Source organism: Ptychodera flava, chromosome 13 (genome assembly GCF_041260155.1).
Source record: "Ptychodera flava strain L36383 chromosome 13, AS_Pfla_20210202, whole genome shotgun sequence".
In the NCBI taxonomy this organism is placed as follows: Eukaryota; Metazoa; Hemichordata; class Enteropneusta; family Ptychoderidae; genus Ptychodera; species Ptychodera flava.
The window spans coordinates 32778603-32792427 of NC_091940.1; the positions used below are offsets into that span (position 1 = coordinate 32778603).

General features: G+C 40.7%; 1 protein-coding gene across 1 annotated transcript; it reads right to left on the bottom strand.

The window, feature by feature from the left end:
• Window positions 1-5184: 5184 nt before the first annotated feature.
• LOC139148193 (histamine H3 receptor-like) lies at window positions 5185-10904 on the bottom strand. Its single transcript, XM_070719504.1, has one exon. It carries the CDS (start codon window positions 9151-9153, stop codon window positions 8116-8118), a length of 1038 nt encoding a protein of 345 aa, XP_070575605.1. The 5' UTR covers window positions 9154-10904; the 3' UTR covers window positions 5185-8115.
• Window positions 10905-13825: the final 2921 nt, after the last annotated feature.

Sequence of the window (13825 nt, forward strand, 5' to 3'; positions counted from 1 at the left end):
GTCAGACCAACTACAATGCTCGGCCATGCACACTCGAACCTGAAATGAAATTAAAATATTTTGATTTTTTAATAACGCATTAAGACGGCAATTGCACTGAGGACAAAGTTTGACATTATCACTGCATATATGTCTGGATACCCCTAAGGGCAATTAAAATAACGCATCCGTTCATTTCATATATGTAACATGGAAGCAAGTCTTTGTCGTGTACCATTTACTACCATAATTATGCGGCGCACGAACGGTTCCACTGTAAATATATTCTTGGATAGAATATATCACGGTCGACGTTCTATACAGACTCTAAGAAAAACTGCTTAGCCTTCACTTAACCTGTAACAGTCGCGATCAGCTCTTCATTCGCGTAGTTGTTTCTTTATAATGACTCAAAAAGAGATGTGCGTTTGTTTACCTGCGAAACTCCAACACCCTTGAGTGCTGTTGACACGGCCGTTGGGATTTGCAAAGAGAGAATATATATATATATATATATATATATATATATATATATATATATATATATATATATATATATATATATATATATATATATATATATTATATATATGTATATATATACACATACATACAGATAGATAGACAGACAGACAGACAGACAGACATAAACGCATACATATAATATATGTGTGTCTGTGTGTGCGTGTGTCTGTATGTGTTTCGAACAAAACGGACTGATCAACGTCAGATAAACGCGACATTGATGACATCTAAGGAACTACCCAACACCAGCGTATTGCGTTCATAACATAAAATCATCGTTTCCAATCTCCCTCTCACACGTTGAACAGGGAAAACTTTTGCAAAAAACAGTGTGTACAGAGTAAAGGGTGATGTCCTGTAGGGCTATACTCGTATGTTATGGAGTTGTCTCTGTAAGATGATTCTTAAGTTTTGTTTTCATCTACACTACGGTAGTTTCCTCCGCACACTACTACAGTACTTTATTTGGCAATGAGGAGGAACTTGTAAACACGATAAAGGAGACACGGCCTTCAAACGAAATTTATTAGCATAAACTCGTAATTTCAAAGTTTTAATACTATTTCATGGCCTCTATGACGTCAAATATTTGTTTTCGAGGAAATCTCCAAGCCTTCATCACAGGAATGCAGACGTGATGCTGCCCACGTAGTGAATCACGATGTATTGATCCACAACCGGTTTGCAAGTGTTCTTGGATGTCTTCGGTATCCACCGCTGTATCGAGCTGAGTGGCCGGTAGAAACCGCGCTGAATAGCTGGGATATTTGGAAAAGTCACACACCATTAACCACTCATCGCGCACAGCTTGTACAAACATTTAAGGAACATCGACACATGCCTTCAGAGTAACTAAGACAGGGCCCGGCATGTTAGACTCTCCGTGTACGGAGAAAGTGACGTATGTTGTGTTAAGAACAGGGTACATACTGCACCATTACAAGCTTCTCCTGCGCCATGGAGTTGAGGCGTATCATCGTATCTGAAGTAAATCGGCTCGCTCAAAGCCATTGAACGTGACCATAGATTTAGGTCTGTCACGTTCTATTCATCTAGATGTTTTGCTAAAACACTGGTCTTTGAATTTGTCTGGCTGTACGTTTGGCGGATTTTTTTTCAGAAAAAGGGAAAGATCGTCTGACCTTCGATATATTTCAGTATTTTTCTAGTGTTATTGCCGCTGTTTCATGTTTCTCAACGATGATAAACAGGCTGAAATTCGGCTGTGGATCAGTTGTTATGAAATATATTACTTTTTTACACAATTTAAGTCCGGACGAAAAATTCACTTTGGCGACATACTTAAATTCTCTAGCGTACAGTATGCCAGAGGAGGACAAACACTGTTCATTTTTTCATGCTCCGAGAAGAAAAAAGGGCACGAAATGATTTATAAAATTGTGCTTTTACGCAACAAAAAGCTTTTAATATACAACGGTTACGAGCTGCGGTTATTGACAAGTAATGAAATCAAAGTAGCCGCCGTATGCTTTCCAATGCCTCACTTAATCAATTGTATGGTGGTTATAGAAAGTACCTGGAGAGACCAGGAAAGGATATACACGTACAACAATATGTGCTACTCAATGAAAAGAAAATGGAAAATAACAGGCACAGTTTTTTTTTCTATGATAACCGAATCTTCCATGGCTTTAACAGTAGATGTAGTCTTGTACCTGTACGGCTTATGGAAGTCTGTTAACCCAAAACAGGTTGGCAGAATTTCAAACAAGCAGCACAGATACTGGACTAGAACGTGCCTAACGGCGTTTTATTAAGACTCATTAAAGTGGTAGATCGGCGAAGGGGGCTTTAAAGAGACCAGCAGAGTAGAACGTATAGGAGGTACAGCGAATGCGTATACAAAATTCACGACCTCAGTTACACTGTGCTCTACTAGCTGTGTGCACACCGGAGGAGAGTTCATCAAACGCTGTATTAGACTAAGCGTTATCCTTTAAAATTCAAAATCCCCTAGATATCACACGTACCGCGCAACACATATGGATTTAGAGATGTGATGGGGAAAATGCACTCAAGGCAGTGGCTGCCCATTAAACTCTCATTTTGTGTAAACGCGCGGAAATCCCCATCTGTATAGCACTTGTCAAAAATGCTGCGATGGAGAATTAAAGTTCAGGATGTGCGTCAGGGCGTGATATTCAGGACCGTGTGCTGTGAACCCCAAAATATATATTTGTCTTGGATTCTAACGTTTAGGCAACCGGATGGACTCGTACTCGAGAACACTTTCACTAAAAGCGCACTCAATTCCTGGGAAGCCGTTGCGTTAAAGAGGCTTTGTGTTGCCGGCAGACGATTAGCAAAGACATCGTCGATGTACCACTGCTTTCAGTCGATAAAGAACACATCCTATACGAAAATTGGAAGCTGCAGTAACTTTGGGCTATTTTCCCCTGAAACGTATTTCAATATTATTTTTCTCTATAGTGATAATGGGATTGCTACGTCACATGAAGATTTCGTAGCTCGTGTTCATAACGTACTATTAACCAATCTAGATCTGCACTTTTGCCCACACCTTTGTAGTTAGCACAACCGCACCTCGAGCTCATTTGAATGAAACGACGAGCAATCGCATATTTTCGCTATCTGCCCTGTCTGACGACGCTGTTGAACTGTCTGTTGACCATCATTCCTTCAGCCTGTCTGAATGGTAATAAACTTCACTTAAATACAGATTCTGAAGTCGACAAAGATCATGTACAAGGACACTGTGTAAAACTTGTATCATTATTCGTACGTTTGACGTAAAAATAAACGTCATTGGAGTGGAATGGGCCTCGGGGACTTATATTCGAACTCTCAAACTTTTAAATATTTTTTAGACTACCATTTGTGAGGGCTCATTTTGAACTTCATTGAGTAACTTAAGTTTTCACTGGCCTACTTTTGTGAAAACAGAAATTTTATTTCCCCCATAGAGTTAAAATATGGACGGCGGCCATTTTGAATTTCACGAGTTGGCAAAGATCGGGTAATTTGTTTCTCCAGTAGCAAATTTTGTACGTACGGTGACCCCTTATTTTTATCCTTGATTTTGACAGGGAATGGTATAGAGATTCCTTGGGGAAAATTTGATCAACTGTTCAAGTCTTTCAATTTTAAGGCGCAAACTGCAATAAGTCGAGATACAGAGCTCACCTGTGCAACACATGCATTCCCTGATTGGCTTTCACATCTGGTGACAACGTTTTACAAACAGATGTACAACCGAGACCGGATTCGAATTCTGTAAACATCGAATGAAAACACAAACACTTGTTCGGACACACTATATACCTCCTGAGAGACTGGGTGTAATAACATATAACGTTGTCACTTGTTTCGATAATGATGTATTTATTTTCATTTCCAGCTCGGTTCGCGCTGAAAACAGTTAGCCCTCAAAACCTTGTCAAAGGTCCCTCTGGAAATAGATTACAAACTATAATAATACGCAATATCCAATTACGGGATTTTAATGAAAAAAAAAGAAGTTATGCAATTGAAGGTTATTGAAGCAATGCTCTTACGTAATCTTTCGAGTACTTTCCACCTTGAAGACCTTTTTCAAGCACCTTTTCAAAACAAAGTCAAGTTCGATGATTTCTTTAAAAACATAATCTACCAAACGGTGTCTACGTTTTAAGTTTTTGGGGAAAATGGCAAAAAATGGCTGAATGAAAACCTCAAGGATTCCCCATTATTGAAGAAAAGCGAAAAGATTGTTACGTGTTCGTCAAATTCAAATTCGCGAAACGACGCGCTGACCTTCTCTTTTTCCTGGTTTACCTTCAACTCAAACAACTTCAAACCCACAGAGAAAATAATACTTATCTTCGGGTTTTCTTACCCAGACAATAATGACGGCGAGCGATCAATACCGTTTATTATTTTCTTGAAGCACCATAGTAAAATTCTATGATCATTTGATGACACCGAATGTATCACTTTCTGATTAAGCCGACACTCTAAGTACTAAATTTCATCATATTAATTGCGATGGGAGCAACAGCTGAATACGAATTGCCCGACCGTTTCAACCTTGCAATGATTGGGCACGAAAAAAATATATACTTGATGTAAACTAACACTAAATTATCGTTTGAAACAAATACATCCACTGTGTAATGAAATATCAAGAACAACCTCACTAAAAAGGCTCTGAAAAAAATTGCAAATTGAAAGTATTTATACTTCCGTGATAAATGGCAAAAAATCAGTAAGCGATAACCCTAAGATAAACTATCAATTCTCCCTGGCCTTACGATAACGCTTTCTAATTCACATCGATTCTGGAGTTTATGGAAATGAAAAAATAACTAGCCATACTTCCTGATAAAACGAACACTGTAAGTTTGAAATTTTCTCATACTAATTGCGATGGGAACAACGGCTGAATGCTAATGGTGCAACCGTGTCCACATCGCTATGGTTTCACTTCAAATGATATAATAGCTTTGCGTTACAAAGCGTATAATTTTTTGGCATTTCCAACACTCTGTCAGACAGCTGATGAGCTCATAGATCAGTTGAGTTGCAATATTTTTGTCGTTACATTTATTTTTCGATGCATCGTAAATTTTTACGGCATCATGCTTAATACAAAGCTATAGCGAGTCAAAGTTGCCAACATACCAGTTCAGGGTCGCCAGACAAGCCTAACAAATCCTCTGGCTGACTCGTGAGAGTTCGTTCGGCAACGTAAAGACATGCAAGATGCATTTAAGTACAGAAAATGTAGCACCGTTAACTCACTACAACAAGCAGTAGTAGCTTTAATCGAATTAAAATGACATTTTCAACCCGAGGTTGACATGTGAAATAGGCAGTCATAGAGGCTGCTAGCAGCCCCGTGCAAATATACTACATGCGTCATGGTCGGAAATATAAACTGGCGGTAAAGACAATATGAACACGTTTTCAGAATAGTCCAGTGAGAACGCGATTATAACTGGCCTCATTGAATATTTAGTTCATGCTAACTGTTAAATGTCATGCCTCCAATTTATAAACAAGATTGGCGTTAAAATGCAGAAGCTTTAAATGCGATGGATGGGTATTTAATGGCGCGGGAAATTATGACTTGCATATTGATTAAACATGTGTTCCATTTCAGCTGTTTGTATATGTTATTAAAGCAGTGGCGTTGCGTTACGATATTGATCGGAGTTGGGTTTGCCGGAGTATCGAGTTTCGTATAAGCTCGGCACGGTCGCATCACATCGCCGCCAAGGCCTTCTTCCCTTCTCACAAAAGCCAGGGTACCATTTGGTCATCAATCACATCGTGATTCGAATACATTTCAAACAGTGTCAGGCGCTATTTGAACAAATGCAGCTTGACTAACAAAGGTATCGGGGCTGTCCCCTTCAACAGGCAGGAGTCGGTCGCGTCTTAGGCCTATATACCGTTGCAAATAGACTGAATACAGCGTCGTCTGTGCACGGGATTCACACGGGGATGTAATTAAATGATCGCCTTCACTTCTTCTTCTCCCTTTCCACACCTGTTAATGTCAACAAAGCGTGACCTCTGCGCTGCTTGCCTTAAACTGATCCAAAGCTTCCCTGCAAGTTTTTAAGAGAGTCTCGCGATAGATAATACTCTCGCAATTGTCTGTGTCTGCCCTAGCTTCACATTTACGACTGTCACGCGTGTCTACCTATTTTCAACGTCTCGGTATGTGATCCGACCACAATGTCTGCATGCCCGTCTGTGTGTATTTCCACGGTGCAGACGCATATCCCGTGTACCTCCCACCTTGAGTTTGTGTTCTTAGATTCAGCGTACCTGAAGAATGATGGATTATGGCTTCGTGTTAGTGATCGGTTTGTCCTAGATTGTCCTTCATGATTAAAGGGAAACAGTCGTCGGAATTGCGCCTGTGCGAATTTCTTGTTTTATACAAACAATGTATTTCGTGCATGATATCTTGATGCAACTCATCATCATAGCTGCAACATTCAAATTATACGATGTAGATTATGACAGACACGTTTTAACTTTCATCAATCACCATCGTACCTTGGATACTGTGTTTGCATTGGTCGTATGGGTCCCATACGACCTTAGAGTGTGGTTCCGATGACTGTATCCCTTTAAATGAGAGACAAAGAGTTTTGATCTTGAGACTCGGTTACCTATTGTTCATCTTGCCAACACAGCCTGTATGGGCGTTGTATCAATTATGTCACGTGCCAGCTGAATTTTGGACCGGACTATAATTCAGTTCGTCGAAAATAAGCACTATATACTTTGTACACGGTGTGTTGTGTTTGCCAGGCCACCATTTTGTATTGTAACGTAAGCCTGGAAGAAGCAAAATGAAATATGCTTTGTTTTTGAACAAAAAGAATTAACTTATTACCAAATGTGCCAGCTATCTTCTCTTTGAGATATTGTCAAATTCCAAAACAGTTTAGAATGCACAATGTGTTCTTCAGGCCTGTTTGCGCTTCAGATGGTATGACTGGGCCTTTTCGAATATATGGCAGCGTTCTTCTGACTTACATCAACTTACAAGAATAAACTGTTACAGCGAGTTGGAGTTCCCTGATACTTAGATTTGCGTATGAGTTCTTAAAGGCCCATCGTCAGCTTGTTAATGCATGTTTTTCTTTACAAAGATACCATCCTATTTCACTCTCACTGACTCTTAATGTCTGTTCAGGCCTAGTAATGTCGAATGTGTCAGTGTTGACATGTCCACCAAACCCTGGTTTAGGCGTCACATGAAAATATTCAAAGTCTGCCTCGCAAATGACCATTGCCTATCAGAACGACTGTGCTGAACAAGGAGGGTCGCTTTATTCCACGGCTTTTGTGCTCTTTCACTGAGTAGCCATATAGTGACTTCATTTTATATCATGATGTTTATTAGCGGCCATAATCTGCACCCCTACATAGTATTTGTACATTCACATTCACACTTCGCCGTACATTATTATTTCAACAAGTGTAATATCAAGCTGAAACACATCTCTTAATGAGTAAACCAAAATTGCCTAACATTAGCTCGAAAGTAAAATCATAATAATACTCGGGAAAACTCGCAGATGGCAGGGCTGTACGCATGCAACTATCATCTACAAATGCATAGGCTAACAAAAAAATTCATGTCGGAGATAATGTGTTCCGGCGATATGATGGGATGGAGACTTCATTAATACTCGACGAGTGGAGTAAAAAAAGTGATTACTCACATCGAGAGAGAAATTGCAATGAAAAATTAATTAGCGAGTTTCAGACATCTCAATGACACTCGGAAGAATTAAAAACGCCGAGGCTTCTTCAATCTTCAGTTATCCATGTTTTCCCCAGGCGCATGCGCATGGCAGACACATATAAATATTTCTGATTATCGTCGGCGCTAATCACACGTTTTTCACCCACACAAATTCTGGCGAATGTTGTGTAACTGTTGTTGGGTTTCTTTCGAATCGTATCACTCCTTCCTCAGTGAGTTTAACGCTTTGGTTAGACCATGGCGGCGGAAGACAAAGGTTCAGATATGTAACCAGAAAAATAGAAATTCCAAATGAATCGAAAACTCTCTTCTACTTTGCCTATCAGTTTGTCCATGGATACACGTCTGTCTTCCTTTTTTTAATTGGAATTGTCTGGAGACGTGCTCGAAGGATGAATTCGGTTTTTCCGCCATGAACATAATATTTTATGAAAGGCGTACTGGAAACGCTTGTGGCACCACTGGTAAATGAAAGGGTTCACCGTCGAATTGAGCCACAGCAGCCAGAACGCCAGCTCGTACAGGTGTGAGTTCACGCAGTTCGGACATAGGGACAACACGAGTGTCAGTAAAGTGTACGGAGACCAGCAGAGGGAAAACACACCGACTAATATCGCCAGGGACTTGGCCGTTTTCTTGTCGCGCTTGAGTGACGATTGATGCGTCGTATTCCGCTGGTTTTGCGAGCTATTTGCGGTGATCTCGTTGCTGCCAGATCCAGTCGTGGTTTTTGAAGTCCCGCATATTCCAAAGCATGTCTTTTGTCGTTCGCTCGTAAGAAATCCGCCCCTTGAGCGCCATCTTATGTTAAGATAGATGCTTACGTTAAAGTAGGACAGACTTACGAGCGGCGTCACAAACTCCACCATGGCCGCGGTCAGTTTGAAAGGAAAGTTGTCGTAGAATTCCACGAAGCACTCGTTGTCAAGTACAAGTCTCCTCCCGGCTAAGCGCTCCCAGAAGAGAATCGCTGGTCCGTATAGCAGGGTGGCCAGGACCCATACCACTGCCATGTGAATGATGGCTTTCTTTGTTGTCTGCGAGGCATGGTACGACAGTCCCCGCGTGACGAGCATGTACCTATCCCAGCTGATCAGCATGATGTTGAGTGTCGAAGCCGTGCAGACGACATAATCGACGGTCAACCAGATCAGGCAGAGCGGGCGGCCGCCGGTCCACTCGCCGGTCAAGATGTACGGAATGTACACGGGGATGCAAAAGCAGCCGATGAGGAGATCGGCTATGGCGAGGTTGAGGAGATAGTAGTTGCTAACGGTTCGCAGTGGCTCGTCCGTGACGAACGCCAGGATGACTAGCAAGTTTCCTATGACAGTAACCAGCAACATGATCGACATGAAAATGCCCAGCACAACCATTTCAAGCATTGAAAACGCCATCCTAAAACGCCGTCAAAAGTCAGGTCCGTTGTCGTAAACAATTTTTAAAATCACTCCTTCGGCATTTGCGATGATATTCTTGATGAGGTTTGGTTCAGTGGCGGGTAGACATTTTCACGAGAATTTTAACATTGTTGAGAGTGGTTCCAGTGTTTGCGTTTCTCTAGCTGTTTCTAACGCCTCCGCATCAGACTGCGCAAACTGGTATTCTCACGAATTTTTCCTTGGTGTGAGCACAGTGAACGATGGACCACGATGAAAATTGCAAACGATCAGACACCGGTGGTGGTTGATGACTCTCCCATGAAGAATCACATACACCCACCAAACGCTCCGAACTCCGTGGTAGAACTGCTTGCCTTTGCTCCGTACTGCCTTCGCTGATCGACTGCTATGGAAGCTTAATTTGCAATCCGTAAATTGTTGAAGTGTTCAAAATAGTATCGAGCTCACCATGGTACAGGAGACGATCGGAGAGAGCGAGTTGTACTGTCCATCCTGCAGTTCAGAGCTGTGAAGTGAAGTGAAGTATGATCGTGGTTGGGTCTCGATTCGCACCGCTTAGAGGCACCGTGGGAGGAGCCAGTTTCGGAGCTGGAGTGTTCATCTGTGAAAGTGGGATCAAATGGCCCTCGGGAGGCTGATGGAAAAACCTATCAGATATTTAACATGGCCGTCGCGGTTGCCTGGCAACCTGCCAGCGGATGACAAGTGGCATTGTGATGGGGGACCTGTGTGTTCATACATATTCAACACTTGTAATTTTCATTCTGAAGACAAAGATACGGAAAAAACATCGATCCTGGTATTCAATCAATTGATGAGCGAGATCAACACGCCGGGCGTTTGACACTGTCCGTCGTGCGTCATTACTCGAGCTTGTTGACCAGGAGATAGCGGCGCGCTTTGCTCGACGCAATCTTCTTTTCTGAGAGGACGCGCTGCTAGAATGCTCGGTGACTTAAATGCCGCTCTCGGGACACCAATTGACGGCGCCCTGAAACTGTTCATGCGAATCGATCCATAGCTGGACGGTTATGTATTGGAAAATTTATGACGAGTTTGCATCCATTTGTTAGGTTTGTCGAGACGGTGAAAATTAAATTGGGAAATCTTCGGGAAATATTGTGTGTCAAAGAAATCAACTCGTTGCCAAAACAACCCAATTTTTCTATTTACCAGACTTAAGGACCGCCGTGTTTTTCCGGTTTGTAGAGTGAACTGAAAGTATAAATCTATACTTGGCTATGAATAGCCTGTAAGAGAAAGTTCATGGAAGACCAATTTCAGTGTGTCTCTAAGCGAATATGATGAAGTAAATAATTCCGAGAAATGTAGATTTTAATATTCATAATCCGTATTTCCTTAAAGCGACAGTCCCCAATCCCTGGTTCTCGCATTAGTACTTCTTCGATTGTTTTATATGATTTCAACCATTCGTTCTTCTCTGAAAGCTGACTTCATTTGTTCAATTTGTTCAGTGATAGCGCTGATAATAAACCTGCCCCTCAAAATTGTTCAGTCGGAGCGCAAGGCATGCATGCAGAAACTGCCTGTCGATTTAATTTATTTGATTGAAGTAATTTCATGTTAGACCGTGCGTGCGGTGTCGACATCCCGGCAGTTGGCCCAACGAATCAATAGGGCACGATCGTCGGGTTTATCACGTTCTGTGGACACTTTCAACTCCAGCAATTTTTGGTATTTCAATAAACAAAGGCGATAATGTAGCCTCCTTCATACATTTTTGAAATTTCAAAACTTGCTCGCTGGATGGATGGGTACAAAGTGGAAAAGAAGAGTAAGGTTGGAACCATTCTATTTCTGGTAGGCGGTTGATTAATGTTTGAAAAAAAAGTCTGCAAGTAAAAGAGAAAAGTAATTAGATCCCATATGGGATCGTGAATAAAACAAGTTCTAGAATATTTGCATAACCTCTGCATATGGAAAGATAATTTGATACAGGACTGAAAAAAATAGAAAAAAAAAATCTGCCACAGTGACGGAAAAACTTGCTTCCATACCCATTTTCTCCATCCCCAAGAAATCAAATGGTTCTCCCTTAATCTCCTTTGATTACATTTTTGCATGAAGGAAAATAGCAACCTTGATGCGTCATAAATAACCTGCATGTGGTATCCTTGATGTGGACGGCGAGTGTACAGTGCATTTATAGGCCCATTAATTTCCCTCGCTGAGAATAGCATCCATCTTGGTTTGGTTGGATCGTTTGGACGATTTGGTGGCAATGAATACTTAATTTGATGACTTCATCTATCATGTATGGTGAACAAAGTTCTGCATATCTCTCCGGAATGTTCCGTTTGTCACACGCTGATATGAAATCACTATGGCGGTGAAAGATGTAGCTGCAGAGATTGTTAAACTGAAGTAAAAATCGGTGGGTTTCTGCAACTGCGGCCCGAAAATTCCGAAGCGTTTCACGGCATTGCTTTACATAGGCTCACGTTCGATTGCATCAACTTTGCAGGAGATATTACAAACAGTTGAACATAAAGATCGCCTAAGATGTAAGCGATGGCCTTGTCTGACGGCCCTTTTTGAACTTCAATTAAATGATATAATTAAATCTTCTTCTCATTAGCTGCCGTGAACTTTTGATGTGGTCTCCACTATTTCCGCTATGTGTGTAAAACACAGTTTCATGATATGCTCCCAAATTCATGCCAAAATGTCAAGTAATTAACTTGTCGAAACAAGCTGTAAGTGTGCAATGCCAAATGCTTTGTTCACAACTGGATTCGGGTCCGGACTGAAATTGGTTTGTCAATAATAGCGTGACACATCATACACTGTGTTACATTGGCAGATTAATCCTTTGCTTTTCAGTGTGCCCTAGTCATAGGGACACGAATAAAGAATGCCAGTGGCTTTTATTGACAAAAATGAAAACATTCTCAATTGCTACGAGTGTTGTCCCTTTAACGTCATTTGGTTTTTTATTGCTCCGGAATGTTTCCAAAACGACGCCAATACTTCCGACTCTGTGCGGTGTGGGAAGAAAAAAAGTTGGACGGAAAGGGAAGTGAAAGTTCATTGAACTGAGACCGCGGATCAATAAAACGTTTGAATATCACAGTAGGAGGCTGCTCACGTTATGATAAATTATCTTTCTGTAGGACGGGGTCTGTCAAGGCAAGATGTACATCAATTGTATTGAAGAGCTGTCAATAACCTCTATATCATCGACGCTACATTTCCAGTCACGTGATTTTAGTCCAGGGCAAAAGTCTCTTTTTTCAAGAATAGTGAATTAAAGCACTCCCGATGATATTTTGTTTCCGAATTATGAATAGACTTTCACTAGCTGCAGAGGAACGCAGCCACAGATTCAGATTCTAGTTTAATTGTCGGAGTCAGATACATGAGTTTGATGTGTTTTTTTTTACTTGCAGGAAGTCTTACCAGTGATGTGGACAACAGAATGTTTATTTATCCTGTCATGAAAAAATGCGATCCTTTCCTACAAAATTACGATCTCCATACTGCGTCGTTATTGAGTTTTATTTTGTCAAAAATGCGACCATTCAAGAAGGAATTTCTTTTCCTAACAAGAAACTTTATCATGAAATAAATGTTGAAATGTACACGGGCATGAAATGAATACACTTTTCGGTGAATAAACATAAATGAATTATTGCAATGGCATGGTTGTACGGCTTGTAATTCACTCGGTGTACATTGACATGTTAGCAAGACTATAAGTGTGTTCCTTCTTTACTTATAAAACTCTAAGTTTTTTCTTCATACTCATTTACGAGGCATGACTGAATATATGCCATTCCTTGTAGACTTGTGTGTGTTTCCTATCATCTTTTATTACTTACTAATTAAAAATTCATTACAACAAATAGAATCGTTCTCAGGTTTTTGCATGTGTGACTTAGAAAAATAAATCGACGACAGAAATAAATGGCTAGATTCATATTTTCTCAGCAACACACGGCTGGTCATGTTACATTGAAAGACTGTCTGCAAAGACACGTAGTTCAGCTCTACATCTGCATCTTGCAGTTCTCGAGTTGCCAAAATTCCACAACTCAAATACTGTGTCGCGTATCCATAAGAAGAAAACAAATTGAGTGTCGATTGATTGGGTTTTCGAAATTACAAATCGATTGTACAAATAAACATCCTTTATACGAAGGTTGGAGTTTTGTAAAGAAGGTACACTCGGAAAAAGAGAGTGGAGTTGGACAGTCAGATGTTCAGGTAAAGTAGACGGTGTTCAGAGAAACGGGAGACGAAAATGAGAAGACGAGACATGTAAATCTAATGTAATGGCTATATCACATCGAGATATAATCGGAGACAGATCGCTACGCATTCCACCCACAAAAATCATTCACATAGTGGATTATGCAATGTAACAAAGAAATCTGCATTGAGTTAAAAATAAGAGCAATAAATCAAGCATTCATATCGATACAGCTTTGAATGATATTCAGGTAAACTTTAAAACCCTCCAGGGACGTTCCGTAAAGTTGACCCCTGACCCCTGCATAATTAGGTTATCTTTCATGCAGTCATCTGCCGTTGATCATTCTACGTGGACAGGTTATATACGTGAGAGTGTTTTTAAAGAGTGTTTACAGTCTACTTTCTTTGTTACGAAACTAGATTCATATAAGTGGACTGAAATGGACCAAAT

Coding starts and splice junctions, on each gene's coding strand:
- LOC139148193 (XM_070719504.1), bottom strand. CDS start 9,153: ATGGCGTTTTCAATGCTTGAAATGGTTGTGCTGGGCATTTTCATGTCG.